A 14,586-nucleotide genomic window follows, 5' to 3' on the forward strand; every position below is an offset into this window, starting at 1 on the left:
ACTTATTAAAGAACAAGAGGCACTGCTATATTTCTTTAGATTTTTTTTCAATCACAATAAGAGCAAAGCAGTGGAAGTTAGAGTATCACCTTTCAAACCTTGAACAATTGATAATTTTATGAAAGGATCCTCATCAAGCAAATGAGCATTAGGAACAAGTTAAATGTCAAAATACTACTGCTGTCAGTCTGTTTATCATAAAAATTAGATCAGTGGTGGTGGCCACTGCTGATGATGACGTTGATGCAGACGATGAAGCGGCCCTTTAATCACTTCAATCACTATAATTTGTAGGGACAACGGACTTAGATGTCGATGCAAATTATAGATGATATGAGAGTGTGTCGACTGTTTTGTGTATTAACCCTCCGGCTCGTGAAAGATCTTTGACCCATTTTGTATATGGGAAATGGCACCAAATGCACTCTGTTGTCAACCGTGTCATGTGTTCTCATATTTAAGATGTGTTAAGTACCTGTAGATGACACTGCGTCCCGTCCCCAAGTACTGAGTCCGGAGCAGTCTCCCATCCAGGGTGTAGTCCTGCAGGAAGGACGCCAGGCTGTCAGGAGGACTGTACATATTCCTGTAGTAACCAATGGACAACAGCGAGTGCAGGTTGTGTTTGGCCATGCTGGGCATCGTGACTGCGATTAGTCGGTCCGTCTGATCGTATTCAAAGACGTATCTCCGTTGGCTGTGCAGCAGTAGCATGACCGACTGCAAGGACACAAGAAGACAAATGGGCAGCACAGTGAGAGTCACTCTCCAATTTGACTTGTCTACTTCTAAATTATCTTTTGGTTTTATTTGTACCACTGTTTGGGATTAGGGCTGTACTTAGTCCAGCATATATAAACGTTTTTGTGTGTTTTCCTTTCCCTCAAATAAATATTTATCCATGTATTTTTTTTCTCTCCAGGGAAAAAAAGTACTGAAATAATTTATCTTTGTCCAGTTTTCACAAAAACCTGACACTTGATCAAGGACGTGTAGAATTGTTATTTTTTTTTTATCCACTGCATTTGTTCTTAAGAGGCACCCTTTAATGGCTTATTCCCACAATAAGGCAAAACAAAACAAACAAATAAAAAGCTCATGCCATTTTTTCCAGTGTCTTTGACATGGTATAATGTTGGTATTTTCGCAGTCATAAGGTGCACTTTAAAGTCACAAAAATTCTCCTTAACAAACAAAGCGCCCTGTCAGTCGATGCGTCCATTAAATGGACAAAGTTCCACTCACGCCCATCAGCCCTTGTCATCAACGACCTGTTGGAAGTGCATGTTAGCACAACCTGCTGGGCAAAGAGTGAGTTGTTCATGCTTACAATCGACCGTGACAAATACACTATCTGACTATAATGTTTGGGTGATGGTGTTGGAAAAAGCTGGACAAAAGGGCAGCTGTCCACAATGTTTAAGTCTGTCTTATCATTTATGTTATTGCAAGCAAGAAACGTCCCAGGTTTAGACAACAGACAAAAAGTCCAAAGCATAACAGCACATCTCTTTAAACAGCCATGCAAATCTCTCTAAACAGCTATGGGATTGTGGGTCTCTGCTCCCAGAATGCATTGCTTGAATTAGCTAAGGCTGAGTGGCTTTTGTGTTATTTTCATTTTTTTTGGGTATATTGATGGCATGAGAGATACATGTTTGTGTTCATCTTATTTCTATGTTTCATTGTTTGCTTGTATGATGAGTTTTTTATTTTTTTTTGAAACCGTGACTCTAAGGAGTGTGGTAAGCAGCCAAGTCCCTCCCCTGACGTTGCTTTGTACGTTATTGCCAATGCACCTAATATTGGTCTGAGCCATTGTCAATGTCAGCTCTTGTCAATAGAGACTTGGCGTCTGCTGCAACAATGGGGTGATTGCTCATGTTATTGGGGCATAGTAGGTTGCTATCGGCTGTGTCAGTGTGGGCAGCTCTGCCAGGTTCATGCTATGCTAACACCAGCTGTGCTATCGTCTTGTCAGGCGGTGCGTCCAGTATATGTTACAAAGACAGAAATAGCGCCCTCAACAGGTGTTGCGCCCTTTGACACGGCGCGTCTTTTGGGTGCGAAAATACGGTATATATATATATATATATATATATATATATGAAACATTCCAATTTAAAGATTTGATAATAATAATAATGGCATAATAATATTAAAACTACAGCTTTTTTCAGTGTCACTAATCTTAAAAAGGTTCTGCAATTTATTAATCAAACTCTAATTTCAATGTTAAAAACTGACACTGATTATAGCTCAGGATGGATGCTCTTTCATTAAAATGAATTTTAATAATGGAATTTAAACCTTAATTTGTCACATTTATAAAAGGAACATGCTGGTATTCACTGGGTCCTCACTGCCAATTAGTTAGTCTAATGCACCGCACACATTCCAAAGTCTATTAGCCATACAATGAACCTTTTTTTAGTCGGCACTATTTCTTATACGTCCAATAAGAACTTCAATGCCTTACACTGAGGTGTTATTAAATATAACTCCAAAATATATTTCCCATACACTTTTTACTGTGACAACATTTTCTTGTGATGTATGGTTGAGTTCAATTTCAAATTGTCCAAATGAAAGCTTACTCTGTCTATGTATGTGTAGCTCCATATTTTCCCATTGACCCAGGCTCTGGACACCACCTTGTCGTTCTCATACTTGAGACGTTCAAACCAATCTCCACGGTGGATGGCTGACAGGAGTCCACCTCCAGAGTAGCTGACATTTACTTCTGTGTATTTGCTACTAGGAGACCAGACCACAGGCCGGCCGAGAATATCATACTGGATATGGAGGGTGAACTTTCTGTGGTCATCATAGATCTTGCCCACTCTTGTGCTCTGATCAAAGTCTATGGAGAGCAAGTTCCTGTTATGTGCCTGAGAAGAGAAATTGCAAAAGAGGATAAGCTTGAGGCAACATGGCAAAAGCGAATAAAATCAAATAAAATACAGACATCAGGATTTTTTTTTTAACTTCACTGCTGTATAATCAAAAACCAAAGGTCATGAGACACTGCGATATACAGTATAAATCTGTACTAAAACTTTCATGACTTTCGACTAATCAGTAAGGTGACATTTACAGTAAACCGCGTGCAAATGAAGTATCGTAATGAATTATTGCGCTTGAACTTTCATTTTCTTCTGAAACTATGATAACATTCTTAAATGAAGAAGAGAGGCGTCAGTGTGGTTTTGGAAAACATAACGGTTTGATACAGTTTGGGACTTATTTGTTGAAGTATGCTTTATAATAATGACTCAAAACAAAAAATGTTTCATTTGCTCAAAACACTTCAAAGTTTCACTGATTTATAATACTGTATGTACAGAATGTTTTGTCCACGTTGTCAATATTTTTAAGTATATTAAATTCTGCTTACGTGCTTTCCGCATGAGGCGCATTGAGAACTGAGAAGTGTAATTCGTGCTTGGTGATAAAGTGCTGACTCGAATACAAAATTTAATAATGTTCTGTTGTAGAGATGGCGAGCATGCGTGGAGTATGCGCAAGATTTTTTTTAAATCACGGGTTTCAACAAGTAGCCACCCCGTAGCACCACCTCCGGTTGTCGTGGCAACCAAAGACATCCTTAAATTAAGCCTGGCTGTGTTGCAAAGTGTCTGTAATCATTGGGATAGTTTGACCAAAGGACGTCACAAGCATGCTATTAAGACACATGTGAACTGTATTGAATAGTGAAAAATAAATAAATAAATAAATAAAAATGCAGTATGTCTCCTTTCACATTAACAACAATTGTGCAAATACTTTAGAGTTTCCTAAAATTGTAGTCACACAAAATGGCTGTCACGCCTAGACAGAAAAAGACATGTCTTGTAACACTATTTCAATAGAAGCAGAAAGTAATTACTTCAATGACATCCAAAATGCGTATTATTAGATATTATATTATTCGATTTTCTTTCTGGTGGATTACAAAGATAGAATTCCAAATACTTCTGTGTTATGTGACTAATAATCTCTTATAATGCCGAAGCTCACATGGAAAATTTTGTTTTTTTGTGGTGACTTGACATTTTACCCTCAGTCTCCGTTCATAAGTAGTGTAGTTAGTCTTGCTTTGCTCCTTCCTCTGCCTCCATTCAATTAGGCTGGGGGCGTGGTCACCAGGCAGGCTGATGTTACAGCGGCTGGCGGTTGGGCTGACTCCGCCCCCAACACCTCCTGGGAGGAAGGGCTCGGTGCTCAGGGACAGCTCCATCCCGCTGGCCAGCGACACAAAGAACGAGCCGTCGGCGTTGACTTTGTAAGAACTCTGTGCATGGTCTGCGTGTCGATTTATGGGCATGACACAAGCACACACGTACGCATATAGGCAAACAGACAAACAGGAAGTGGCACAGACACCCCAACCACACATGCACGCAATGGAAATGTGTAGTAAAAAAAAAAAAAAACATCATTATGTGTTTCACACTAAACAACCTAGAGATACAAAAAATGTGTGAAAGCCAGCAAAAGAAGGCATTAGGTTAAAAGAGCCGTTAAAAACAAAAGAAAAAAACACCAAATAATAAACCAATATTGGAGCAATTACACTAAGTTGTACCTTCTATCCCCTCCTCAACTAGTAAAACTTTTTGTGTTTTGGTGCCTCACTTGCAGTAGACACTGTTGCTCATGTGCTGACAGGTTGGAGAACTAAAGGGTGGGGGGATCACTCTGGTGTTCCCAAGCAGATCACAAATTGTGCAAATGCCTTCATGCATGTACAGTATGAAAGCAGACCAAGACACCATTTCTGTCATTATGATGAGTGCTGGGAAGCAATTATAGCGGATAACATGAGAACAGAGTCATCTCCCATTCTCATTTCTCCTATTTCTAAGTCTACCGCTATTTTTTTTCTTGAGGTCATAAACATTCTACTATTATCTAACTGAATTTAAACTATACATCTTTTCAAAATATATCAACGGCCTTTCTGTCATTAATAAATGGATGCTTAATCCTTAATGTTTTAGAGAAAAGGGAACTTTCTATTAGCTAAACCGCAGGTACGGTACTTCTTTTTAGCAGATGCAGAGCTTGCATCTGTGTCTGGCGACCCTCTGACCTTTCTCTGACTGCTATCCCTTATGTTGAGGATGACGGATCGTTATTATGCTGTTTTACTGTTTCGAGAGTCCCTCAAATTCAAACTCGTGAATGTTTCGACGGGAACCTTTGCAGATATGATAGTGAAACAAACCAAGAATGTTTCAAGATTCCTCTTGAACAATGTTACCACTGTCCCATTAAAATTACACATATTAACAAACTTGACCAACGTTAAAAATAAATATTTCTTTTTAAAATCTTTTCTCTTTTGTGGCTTACTTCAGGAAAAGTCATCAAATTTCATAGTGACACAATGTCATTTCGGTCCCTGTTTTTGTAGACAGGCAGCCGTGCGCTCGGCGTAACGATGGGCGTATCTTCATTTTTGTGATGGGGCAAGTCTAGTTTACAGTGTTTGGGAATTTGGAAGACCACGCTACTTACGTCAATAGGTATTCTGGTGTATTGTATTCCACCCCCCGGTGCATTTGGAAATTTGGTGAGCAAATGTAGACTAGAATTTTGACTAGGTAAAAGCAGAAGAATGTCTGTCGCATGCAGAGTAAAATGATTTTCATGGATTTAAACGACTAACGATTCTGAGCTCCACAGACGTGTGGTGCATGTATTTGTATTGCATTCTTAAATATGACAACGGAATGTGACAATCCCCCTCAATCATCACACAAATCAATTAATTGAATAAAGTGTGACCAATGTCATCTTATAAATATTTTTAAAGGCATGCCCACCACCACCAACGATCAGGGGCAAAAGGTGGTCTCCAAGAGCCCATCCACCGTAACCAACTTCACATAATCAAGAGGAGATCTTGCAGTTAATTTTCAATGTTCTTTGTGCATACATGTATCCTGCATCTACACATTGACCACACGACTCTCTCTCCTTGTATTTAAAAGAGATTGAAGGGAGTTCCCTCCTCTTTCTGCGCTAGTCTAGCAAAATACCAAAAGAAAGAATGCTCTACTCATGTGCACAGTTAGTCTGCGTTTTGCACAAGGCTTGCGCTAGTCACAAAAACAGGGCCCTTGGGGTATTTTTATTGCTGTCAAATGTTAAAATGGGTCAAATTTGACCACAACAAAATACAAGGGTATAAAACTTCTATCAAATTCATATATTTATAGAGAAGGATAAATCTGCTTTCACTCCTGTGGCGCCTAACGCAGTCAAACAGAAAAAGTGAACCAAAACACAGGTCATGTCATCAAAAGCTGAAAAAAATACTTCCATGCCATTTGCCAGTCATAAATGTTTAAACATCTTTTATAGCTTCACAGGCTCCCTTTCTTACAGAGCTGTGAATGTTTGGGCGAGCCCCCGATGACTCATAAACGCCAGAAGAAGACGAGGGCTGACGCATGAGGCTGATTTTATGATCTTTCATGTGTCACTCATACACAAAAAATTGCAACATTACGTCTGTACCCCTGTATTTGGTTTCATGTCAGATACTTGCTTTTCTTACATTTTATCCGTTCTCTGACATATGAGAAAAGCCCGTGAGGCAAAAAAAGGCAATGATGTTATACCTCGTTTGAATGTGTAGATAGTGTCACTGGCAGACAGGTTCGTGCTGGTGACAAAGTTCTCCCGGTTGGATGCTTCAACCTCAACCCTCGACCAGCGGTCCAGGTTGCCTTGGAAACCGCGCACATCACCCGTCGGGAGCGTGATGTTGGTCACACGGCCTTCGTTGTTGTACCTGCAGGAATAAACACAAAAGCGATGATGGACAACCGTGCACACACAGATATAACTGTAGCAGTTGGCCGAATGAAACACACAAATGTGTACGCACAATAACGTGCCGCTTCCACACAAGTGTCAGCTTTGATTTATACAGGCAATTATCCAGCTGTGAGATGGTAAATAATTCAGACTGATGTGCGTGTGTGTGCGTGTGTGTGCGTTATCTTTTAACCTGAACATATGCACAATCAAAGCATTGCGTTGAGATATCTTCCAGGTAAACTGTCACAAGTCTCATAATGTAACAAAGTACACATACATGTACATTACCGTACTCTAGTTGAATTTTCATGGATCTGCATTTTACTTGGTTTATATGTATTTATATTACTAGCAACTTTCACTTTGTGCATACTTTTTCTCTGAAACATTCCCGTGTGCCTATTTATTACTGTTCAGCCCAAAATCAAATCAGAAGAAATTATTTTGTTGACCTAATGCCTGAACAGTGGAGCAGAAAGTAGAATAATAGTTCTGCCGTATGTGAAATGAACTGTCGCTCTCTTACTGAGTGTCAACAGGCAGAGCCTTTTTGTACGGTCGGGTGCTCAATAAGATACATTTTTTCAGTCTCTGTGAAGCGACTCACAGTAGTTGGTCTACAGTTGATCACTGAAATCAGAAGTAGCAGTCAGGGGCTGATTAGTCTGGCTTCAAAACTGTGCCTTCTTGTCAATACAGTTATACGCCAAGTGACTACAGGATAACGACAAGATATTTAATGTTCAAACTGATAAACCTCATTGTTTTGTTTATTTTCAAATGTTGACATGTTACTCCTCAGAAAATGTTTGCAATTTGTTGGCTGCGACAAGTTCCAAAAAACGTTGTATTTTATTACTTTTGAGGAACACTGAGCAAGTGTTTGGATGCACCAGGGGCCCTATTTTTGTAGACGGGCGCACATGCAATCGGCATAAATACAGTCGCATCTTTATTTTCGTGCTTCGGCAAGTCTACTTTACCATGTTTGAGAATTTGGCAGACCACTTTGCACTTTGCTAGCCGTTCCAGCAGATGGAGGTTGTTTTCTATTACATACCGCTGGCACACTTGACAATTTGGTGATGGCAACTAGACTTGAATTTTGACCAGGTGAAATTAGCTCTAAGTTATCGCGCAGGTGATGTGACGCAATTTTGGTGGGATTTGGTGTAATTTATGTCATATTTATATGGCTACAGAGTGCATCTAATCCTCAGAATTATTGTAGTAATCAATTTATTTAATGCATTATTTTTATTATTATTATCATCTATATTTTAAAAGTGTCCTACTGTTCACGGCCGAATTGGTGTGCATCTGTGTGTGTGTGTTAGGGAGCGGGTTGTCATTCACAGACAACAGCTGAGTTCATCCTCTTAATATTTCACCACTTGATAACTGATGCGTTTTTATTTGCCGTGGCTCAAGTAGCCGCACACTATCTTGTGTGTGAGGTCAAAATTTTAAGACACATAAATCGAAGTCACTGCTCATAATGGCGGCACACATCCGATAGCTATCAGACTCTTCATCACACATGCGCTACGACATACGACGGCAGCCAAAACATAACAAAGGAGACATGTTGTATGTTCAATATGAGGTCTTGTTTGCGATTTAACAACATATGGTGAAGATAAAGCATTATATAAGTGCACTCCATTTGCCATTTTTATCAACTTTGTTTTTCATTTGTTGGACTATGATGTGTTTTTTTTGGGGGGGGGGTGCTAATTAAATTGCTGAAGATTTTGCGTGGCAGTCTGAGTTCTCGCTTCTTTTATAGGCGGGTTTTAGCTATTCGTGGCCGACCTGTTCCTCATCCTCACCACTCTCCTATGAAGACATGCTCTATTTTGAACTTTGAGCTGATAAAAATCTGTATTGTCCTTTTTCTCTGTGGCCCAGAGGACAGGATGGCCATGATTTCCAAGTACCATTTGAAATGTGGACTTGTCTGACCACAGCGTTGTCCACTTTGAGATGAGCTCGGGCCAGAGTAGCGTCTGTGTTTTTGGTTGTTGTTGATCATTTGTGTTTCACTTTGCATGGTTGAGTTTTAACAGCACTCACGTGGCATTATCCTCTACACCATAGGAGTCAAACTCCAGTCCTAGAGGGCGCTTTCCTGCATGCTTTTAATCTCTCCCAGCTGCGACACACCTGATTCAAATGATCAGCTCATCAGCAAGCTCTGAAGAAGTTTGATAAGCATCCTGCACATTTGAATCAGGTGTGTTGCAGCTGGGAGAGACGGGAGACACGCAGGAAAGCGGCCCTCCAGGACTGAAGTTTGACACCTCTACTGTGTACGATAATGTCAGTTGTTTGATTCAGTGCCATCTGACGGATCAAAGGTCACGAGCATACAAGGGGTTGGTTTTTCTGTCTAGCCGTTTATGTGCCGAGATTTTCTCAGGTTTCTCTGAATCTTTTGATGTGAACAACAGCCTTTGGGAGATGCTACTTTTATACCCAATTTTAAGCAGGGCACCCACCTGTTCCATTTCATATGCTCATTTGTGCAATGTTCACAGGTGTTTTTTGACCATTACCCAACTTTCCCAGTCTTTTGTTGCCCCTCCCCCATCTTTTTTTGGAATGGGTTGAAGGCTTCAAAGTCAAACTGAGTGAACATTTGAAGAAAAAAAAAATAAAACATCTTGTTTTTGTAGTGCACTCAATTGAATATAGGTTGAAAATAATTTCCAAATCATCGTAACATGTTTTTATTTACATTTTACAACATCCCACCGTCATTGGAAATGGAGTTTGTGTTTTGTGCAATCTTCTCATTGACTGAGGACAAACATACAGCTTTGTATTCATTCACACTGTACATACGCACATACAGGATGTGCATATGCGTGTATATGTAGGAACCTGAACGGAAAGGGGGGAAAGTGATGAGAAGTGTCCTTCGCAGGTATTTAGAACATAACCAAACTCAATAACAAATGCTCGATTTAAGTCATTATCGCAAAAATTTTTAGACTGATTTTATATATGACTGCAGTTTCGATAAGTTGTGCATCTTGGGTAAAAGATTACTGTATGATGGCCAATGAGTGCAGAACTTACTCATACACAGTGGTCCAACTGTTCTCGTCGCTCTTGGTTGCTAGGAGACCGGTGTTACCGTGGTAAATGATGTGGGCAACGTCGTGACCTTGTGCTGAAACCTTCCTCAGTGTTCCGCTGTTACTAAGAGACAAGCGGTACACCTGTCCACCCGGTAGCGCCAGCCAGAGTGGCACACCGTGAGCATCTCTCTTCACCTGCAGTCCATGAGCATCACGACCTGTCACTGTAGACAGCAGGCCGTCTCGACCGTAAGAGAAGTTGTACAAGTAGTGGCCGGTGATCAGGTGCTTAGTGTACAGGTGGGAGCCATTCTGTTGTGGAAAAAGAAAAAAAGGCGTACACTGGTGTCACAATAAAAGTCCGATATCCTATTAGCTACCACCCTTTTCAAGTAGAGAATCAAAAACATACTAATTGATAGGTGTAAATAATAGTCAAAATAATGGTAACAAAACATAAATTTGTAGCTACAATACTGTAATGATATATCGAAATTCTGCCAATAAAAAGCATCATAATGTTAATGTTCCTTATTGTTGTTGTGGTGGTATATAAATGAAACATAATAAAAATGAAATATTTCAGGAAATGAAGTATTTTGGTTTATTTGATTACAGGAGAGGGACAATGACTCCATGCGTCATTTGACGATGCTTACGAAAACTGAGTAATATTACAGAAGGTTATGTATTGACATCAATTTGTTTGTTATTTAGTGTTGGTCATCATCCATTGACCTCACGAGCCACTTCTCTTTTCCGCACTTCATAATATGAACATTGTTGGAGAAATCTGATAGATGAGGGTAAAATTGGGCTTCATGATGTGTAGCAGAATTAAAATGTTTAAAAGAGAAAAAAAAATGTCAATGTTTTAACCCGACCAAGTCCAAGTCTGCTCCGTTTAATGTATATGGCAACTGCCTTTTTTGTGAGCTAAGTGTTCTCACCGATTCTGCAATTTTTCCTTCCACTGAGTGCCATTACATCGGTTTGGCATCATTAAAAAAAAAAAAAAAAAAAAAAAATGTTACACCTATCGATGAGCAACAATTGTATCTTCCGCAGTAGCTTGATTGAGAATACTTGATTTTATTTCACAGAGAGCTTCCTCTGGAGCTCTGCGTGTACACGACATCGCAACGGCGCAATAAAAATGAATGCATTGAATAATTAAAGTCCATTTTATTTTGTACAGTATGTAAGCATTAAACATGTTACTGTAACTAAATTACAGTCACGCTCTCTTTATTGCATCTCGCGGTCAATGGCAAAAGTACTGCCATCAGTTACGCTAAACTACTCGTTTATTTCATGCATTTTATTGACCTTGTAAATACAGCACTCAGGAGAATAAAATCTTAGTCCTTAAAAGCTCTGTAATACAGTTGTACAACTAAAACGTTTCCTGATCAAGGTGTTTGTGGAATTGCTTTTGCCTAAGAATCAGCTGTGTGGGTCAGGGTTGCTAGGCAACAGAGCGGAGCTCTCTGACACAGTTCTGAGATCGGCAATCGGCGGTGCAAACAGGAAATCAACAATTGTACACTCCTGACTCATCACATCATTTCGTGGCGCTCGCTGCCCCCCACACAGACACTGCAGGCTTCTTTGAATAATTTTATGTCTGCGTTGACAATATCACATGGAACAGGATCCCTTCCTCACAACGACCTCTGAACCCAAAGAGACTGGGCTGAACACGGACGACCATTTTTCAAATTCCCAATTATTAGCACGAGAACAAGATCCATTCCTCGTGATGACCTCTGACCCTGGACAGGCCAGCACTATTATATGACTCTCCCAGAGGCCACGTTCCATCGGCAGATGGGCATTATTTTCTTCTTGCAGTCTGATTTTGGAGTTTTGATGACCTTACAATGAAACTAAACTGTTTTCTAGGAATTGAATTAACGTGTTAATAAAATAAGTCTTTTATTGACAGTTACTTGATCAAAAGAATTACATAACACAAATGTGCTCACTATGAATCACATCCCTCCAAAGACAGTACAATAGTTTGACACACTATATTGATTATATCGACTTTTTTTTTTTTAATTCTAAGACTATTTGATCATATTTATACATACTGTACACGTCACTACCTGTCAATGTTCAATCTTTTGGTGTTTTATTATTTCACATATTAAGCCTTCATTGTGTTTTCAAACCGGGGGTCCTGAAAAATTATCATGGCAGTGCTGGAATGAAGGATCATTTGGTACATTTGGTAAATCATTTTGGAGAAATACATGATTTAAAATAAAAGGTTACAAATAAAAGAATAAGTTCTGGACCAGAAAGATGATGAGGGTGGGCTTAATTTCCCTGCCTTTTTGGCTAAGGTGGTCCAAGTACAGATGGCCAGTGAAAAAAGAGAGCTCCCAAAAGGTTCTTTCTCTCTTTCTTCTTTTTCTGCACTTAAACAGTAAAGCACTTTTCAAGCAGTGCCCTACGACCTCAAGCCATTTTGAGTGGTGTCTCTATTGGGCCTCCATGAGCCAAATTGTGGTGGCCCTTTCAGAACAGGTACTGGATCTGTATATTCATCATCTAATGTGATAAGAATAAATCATTACAAATATATATACAATATTTACTAACATTTCAAAAATGCACAAAAGATATTTGTTTTTATAGAAAGAGATCCCCCAAACTTTTTAGTGACTGCTTTCACATGAAGACATATTTCAGAAATATATATTAGCTTGAAGGAGCTCATTTATTTGTGGTTCCCTGACAAGTGTTACGCGAGTAACACCGTGCCGTCTTGATGCGTGTTGTCAGACAACTTCTATGATGAATGAAGTCCTCCTTACATTTTCGGAAACCAAAGATGATTGGTGACAGAAATTCTAATTGGCCCAGTCGGGACAACAGTTCACGTTGTGTCGTGGCAAAGTGGTACATTTGAGTGACTTAAAATTGGAAATAGATATTTTTTTTTTGTCTTTGAATGTATTTATATTATTTCAAAGTACACATATTTGCTATGTAAAACATATGGAATCAAACGCTGTATTTGTTATCAATAATGGTAGTAATAACATTCCGTTTTGTGTCCGTTTGACCCCAGAAGAAAAAACACACACTCACACTTTCAGAAAGACTTGTAAAACCGAGCATAATCATCATTAGAACATCAGAAAAGGTACATTCATACATTGTATCAGGGATTCCTTCATACGAATTGTGCTAGTACGTATGTGTAAGATATTTTCTCTGGCGCAGCTTGTCTATTTGTTTTAGAATCAGTCCAGTAAGTAAGTAAGTTGACTATCAGTGGTTTTTGAAATACTACAGTTATCGTTATGTTAAGTTAGAACACTGAAGCTTTATGAAGGCTATATGGAACTGTATGTTATAGTGAGTTTACCATCATCCAAAAAAAAAAAAAAACCTGAACAAATGTGTGTAAAATATTGATATTAGTGATATATATTTTCTACAAAATTGACCCCCCAAAACATGACCCCCCCATATATAATAATACGGTAAAGTGCCATTAAATCACTTATGCAATGAGAAAAGTAGAGTATCAAAACATTTGACGCACAAGAGCATGAATAAGGGGCCATGTACCTGGCTGAAGAGGTAGAGCTCCTGGTCAAGCGGGGAGCTGATCTCCACCAATCCAGCCGGGCTAGGCTGAGGCTGGTTGGGGCTGACAGCTCGGATCCGAATGTTCCCAAGATCAGCAATATACAGTGTTCCATTGGGACCCACGGCCAGAGAGGAGGGAGCTTTGAGACGGGCGTCACGAGCGTAGCCACCATCACCTCATAAATGACACAAGATTTGGAGTTAGCACCACTGAGCCACACAGACTGAGAAACCACCCTCATGAATACAAATTCTTCTTTTGAGAAGTAAACATGTATCCAAGTTAGCAAATAACATTTCACGGTGTGCCCAAAGCAGGACTTGAACTCCAGTAGCTACTCAATGGTCTGGATCAGATCAGCATGATACTGTCTCAATACATTCACGTGTTGCAGTAGCGCAGCAGGAGAAGCGCTTGGTGAAGCCTTTTAAATGTAGCCAGCAGGAAGCACAGAGTCTCTGGCGGGGCAGTGGAGGCACTGCGATGGCAGCTTACCTTTCAACAGCATACAGTACATATACAGCTTTCTTCTGAGTATTTTGTGGATGCATGCTGACGTTCAAAGACAGAGACTGTGTGAGTGTTCATGGTGGGGACATGGAAACGGAAAGCCTCTGAAGAGTGTAATCATCAGTTAACAGCAAGACATGATTGGAAATATGCAAAGCAAAGCTCAAGAAAAAAGGAACCGTTACAGCCCATTGGCTTGTGGCATGAGAGAGACTTCCCTTTGCTTTGAAAAGGGAGGGGGAAAAAATGACAGCTTTTTATGGGCTGAATTAAATGATAAAATCACATCCTCTGACACTTACAATGGAAAGCAAGGCCTAACTGGCAAAAAAAAAACATAAAAACATCTGCTTATTTGTTTGGTCCTTTTCACAGCCTTTTTATTAGATTTCTGGCGCCCTGCAATGATGTGCCAACCAGTTTAAAACCTTCATCTGTCATAGCGGAAGAGCTTTTCGTTCGCCAGCCATAGAATGATTAGATTCGAAAGGCTTTTCTCATGCAGGTTTCAACTGATATTCAGGTGAAGGTCTTCACAAAGGAGAC

The 14,586-nt window shown here is 39.7% G+C and overlaps 1 protein-coding gene across 1 annotated transcript in view; it reads right to left on the minus strand.

The window, feature by feature from the left end:
* Positions 1 to 14,586, minus strand: part of tenm1 (teneurin transmembrane protein 1) — a 214,355-nt gene that overhangs the window by 12,593 nt on the left and 187,176 nt on the right. Inside the window, exons 27-32 of the mRNA XM_088292837.1 lie at positions 13,509 to 13,705; positions 9,919 to 10,232; positions 6,633 to 6,805; positions 4,061 to 4,305; positions 2,598 to 2,891; positions 476 to 720 (exon numbers count right to left, since the gene is read on the minus strand). Of these exons, the coding sequence (XP_088148963.1) occupies positions 476 to 720; positions 2,598 to 2,891; positions 4,061 to 4,305; positions 6,633 to 6,805; positions 9,919 to 10,232; positions 13,509 to 13,705 (1,468 nt within the window). The remainder of the gene's footprint in view (positions 1 to 475; positions 721 to 2,597; positions 2,892 to 4,060; positions 4,306 to 6,632; positions 6,806 to 9,918; positions 10,233 to 13,508; positions 13,706 to 14,586) is intronic.

Source organism: Idiotropiscis lumnitzeri, chromosome 4 (genome assembly GCF_059441095.1).
Source record: "Idiotropiscis lumnitzeri isolate Australia: NSW breed Sydney's pygmy pipehorse chromosome 4, RoL_Ilum_1.0, whole genome shotgun sequence".
Lineage (NCBI taxonomy): Eukaryota > Metazoa > Chordata > Actinopteri > Syngnathiformes > Syngnathidae > Idiotropiscis > Idiotropiscis lumnitzeri.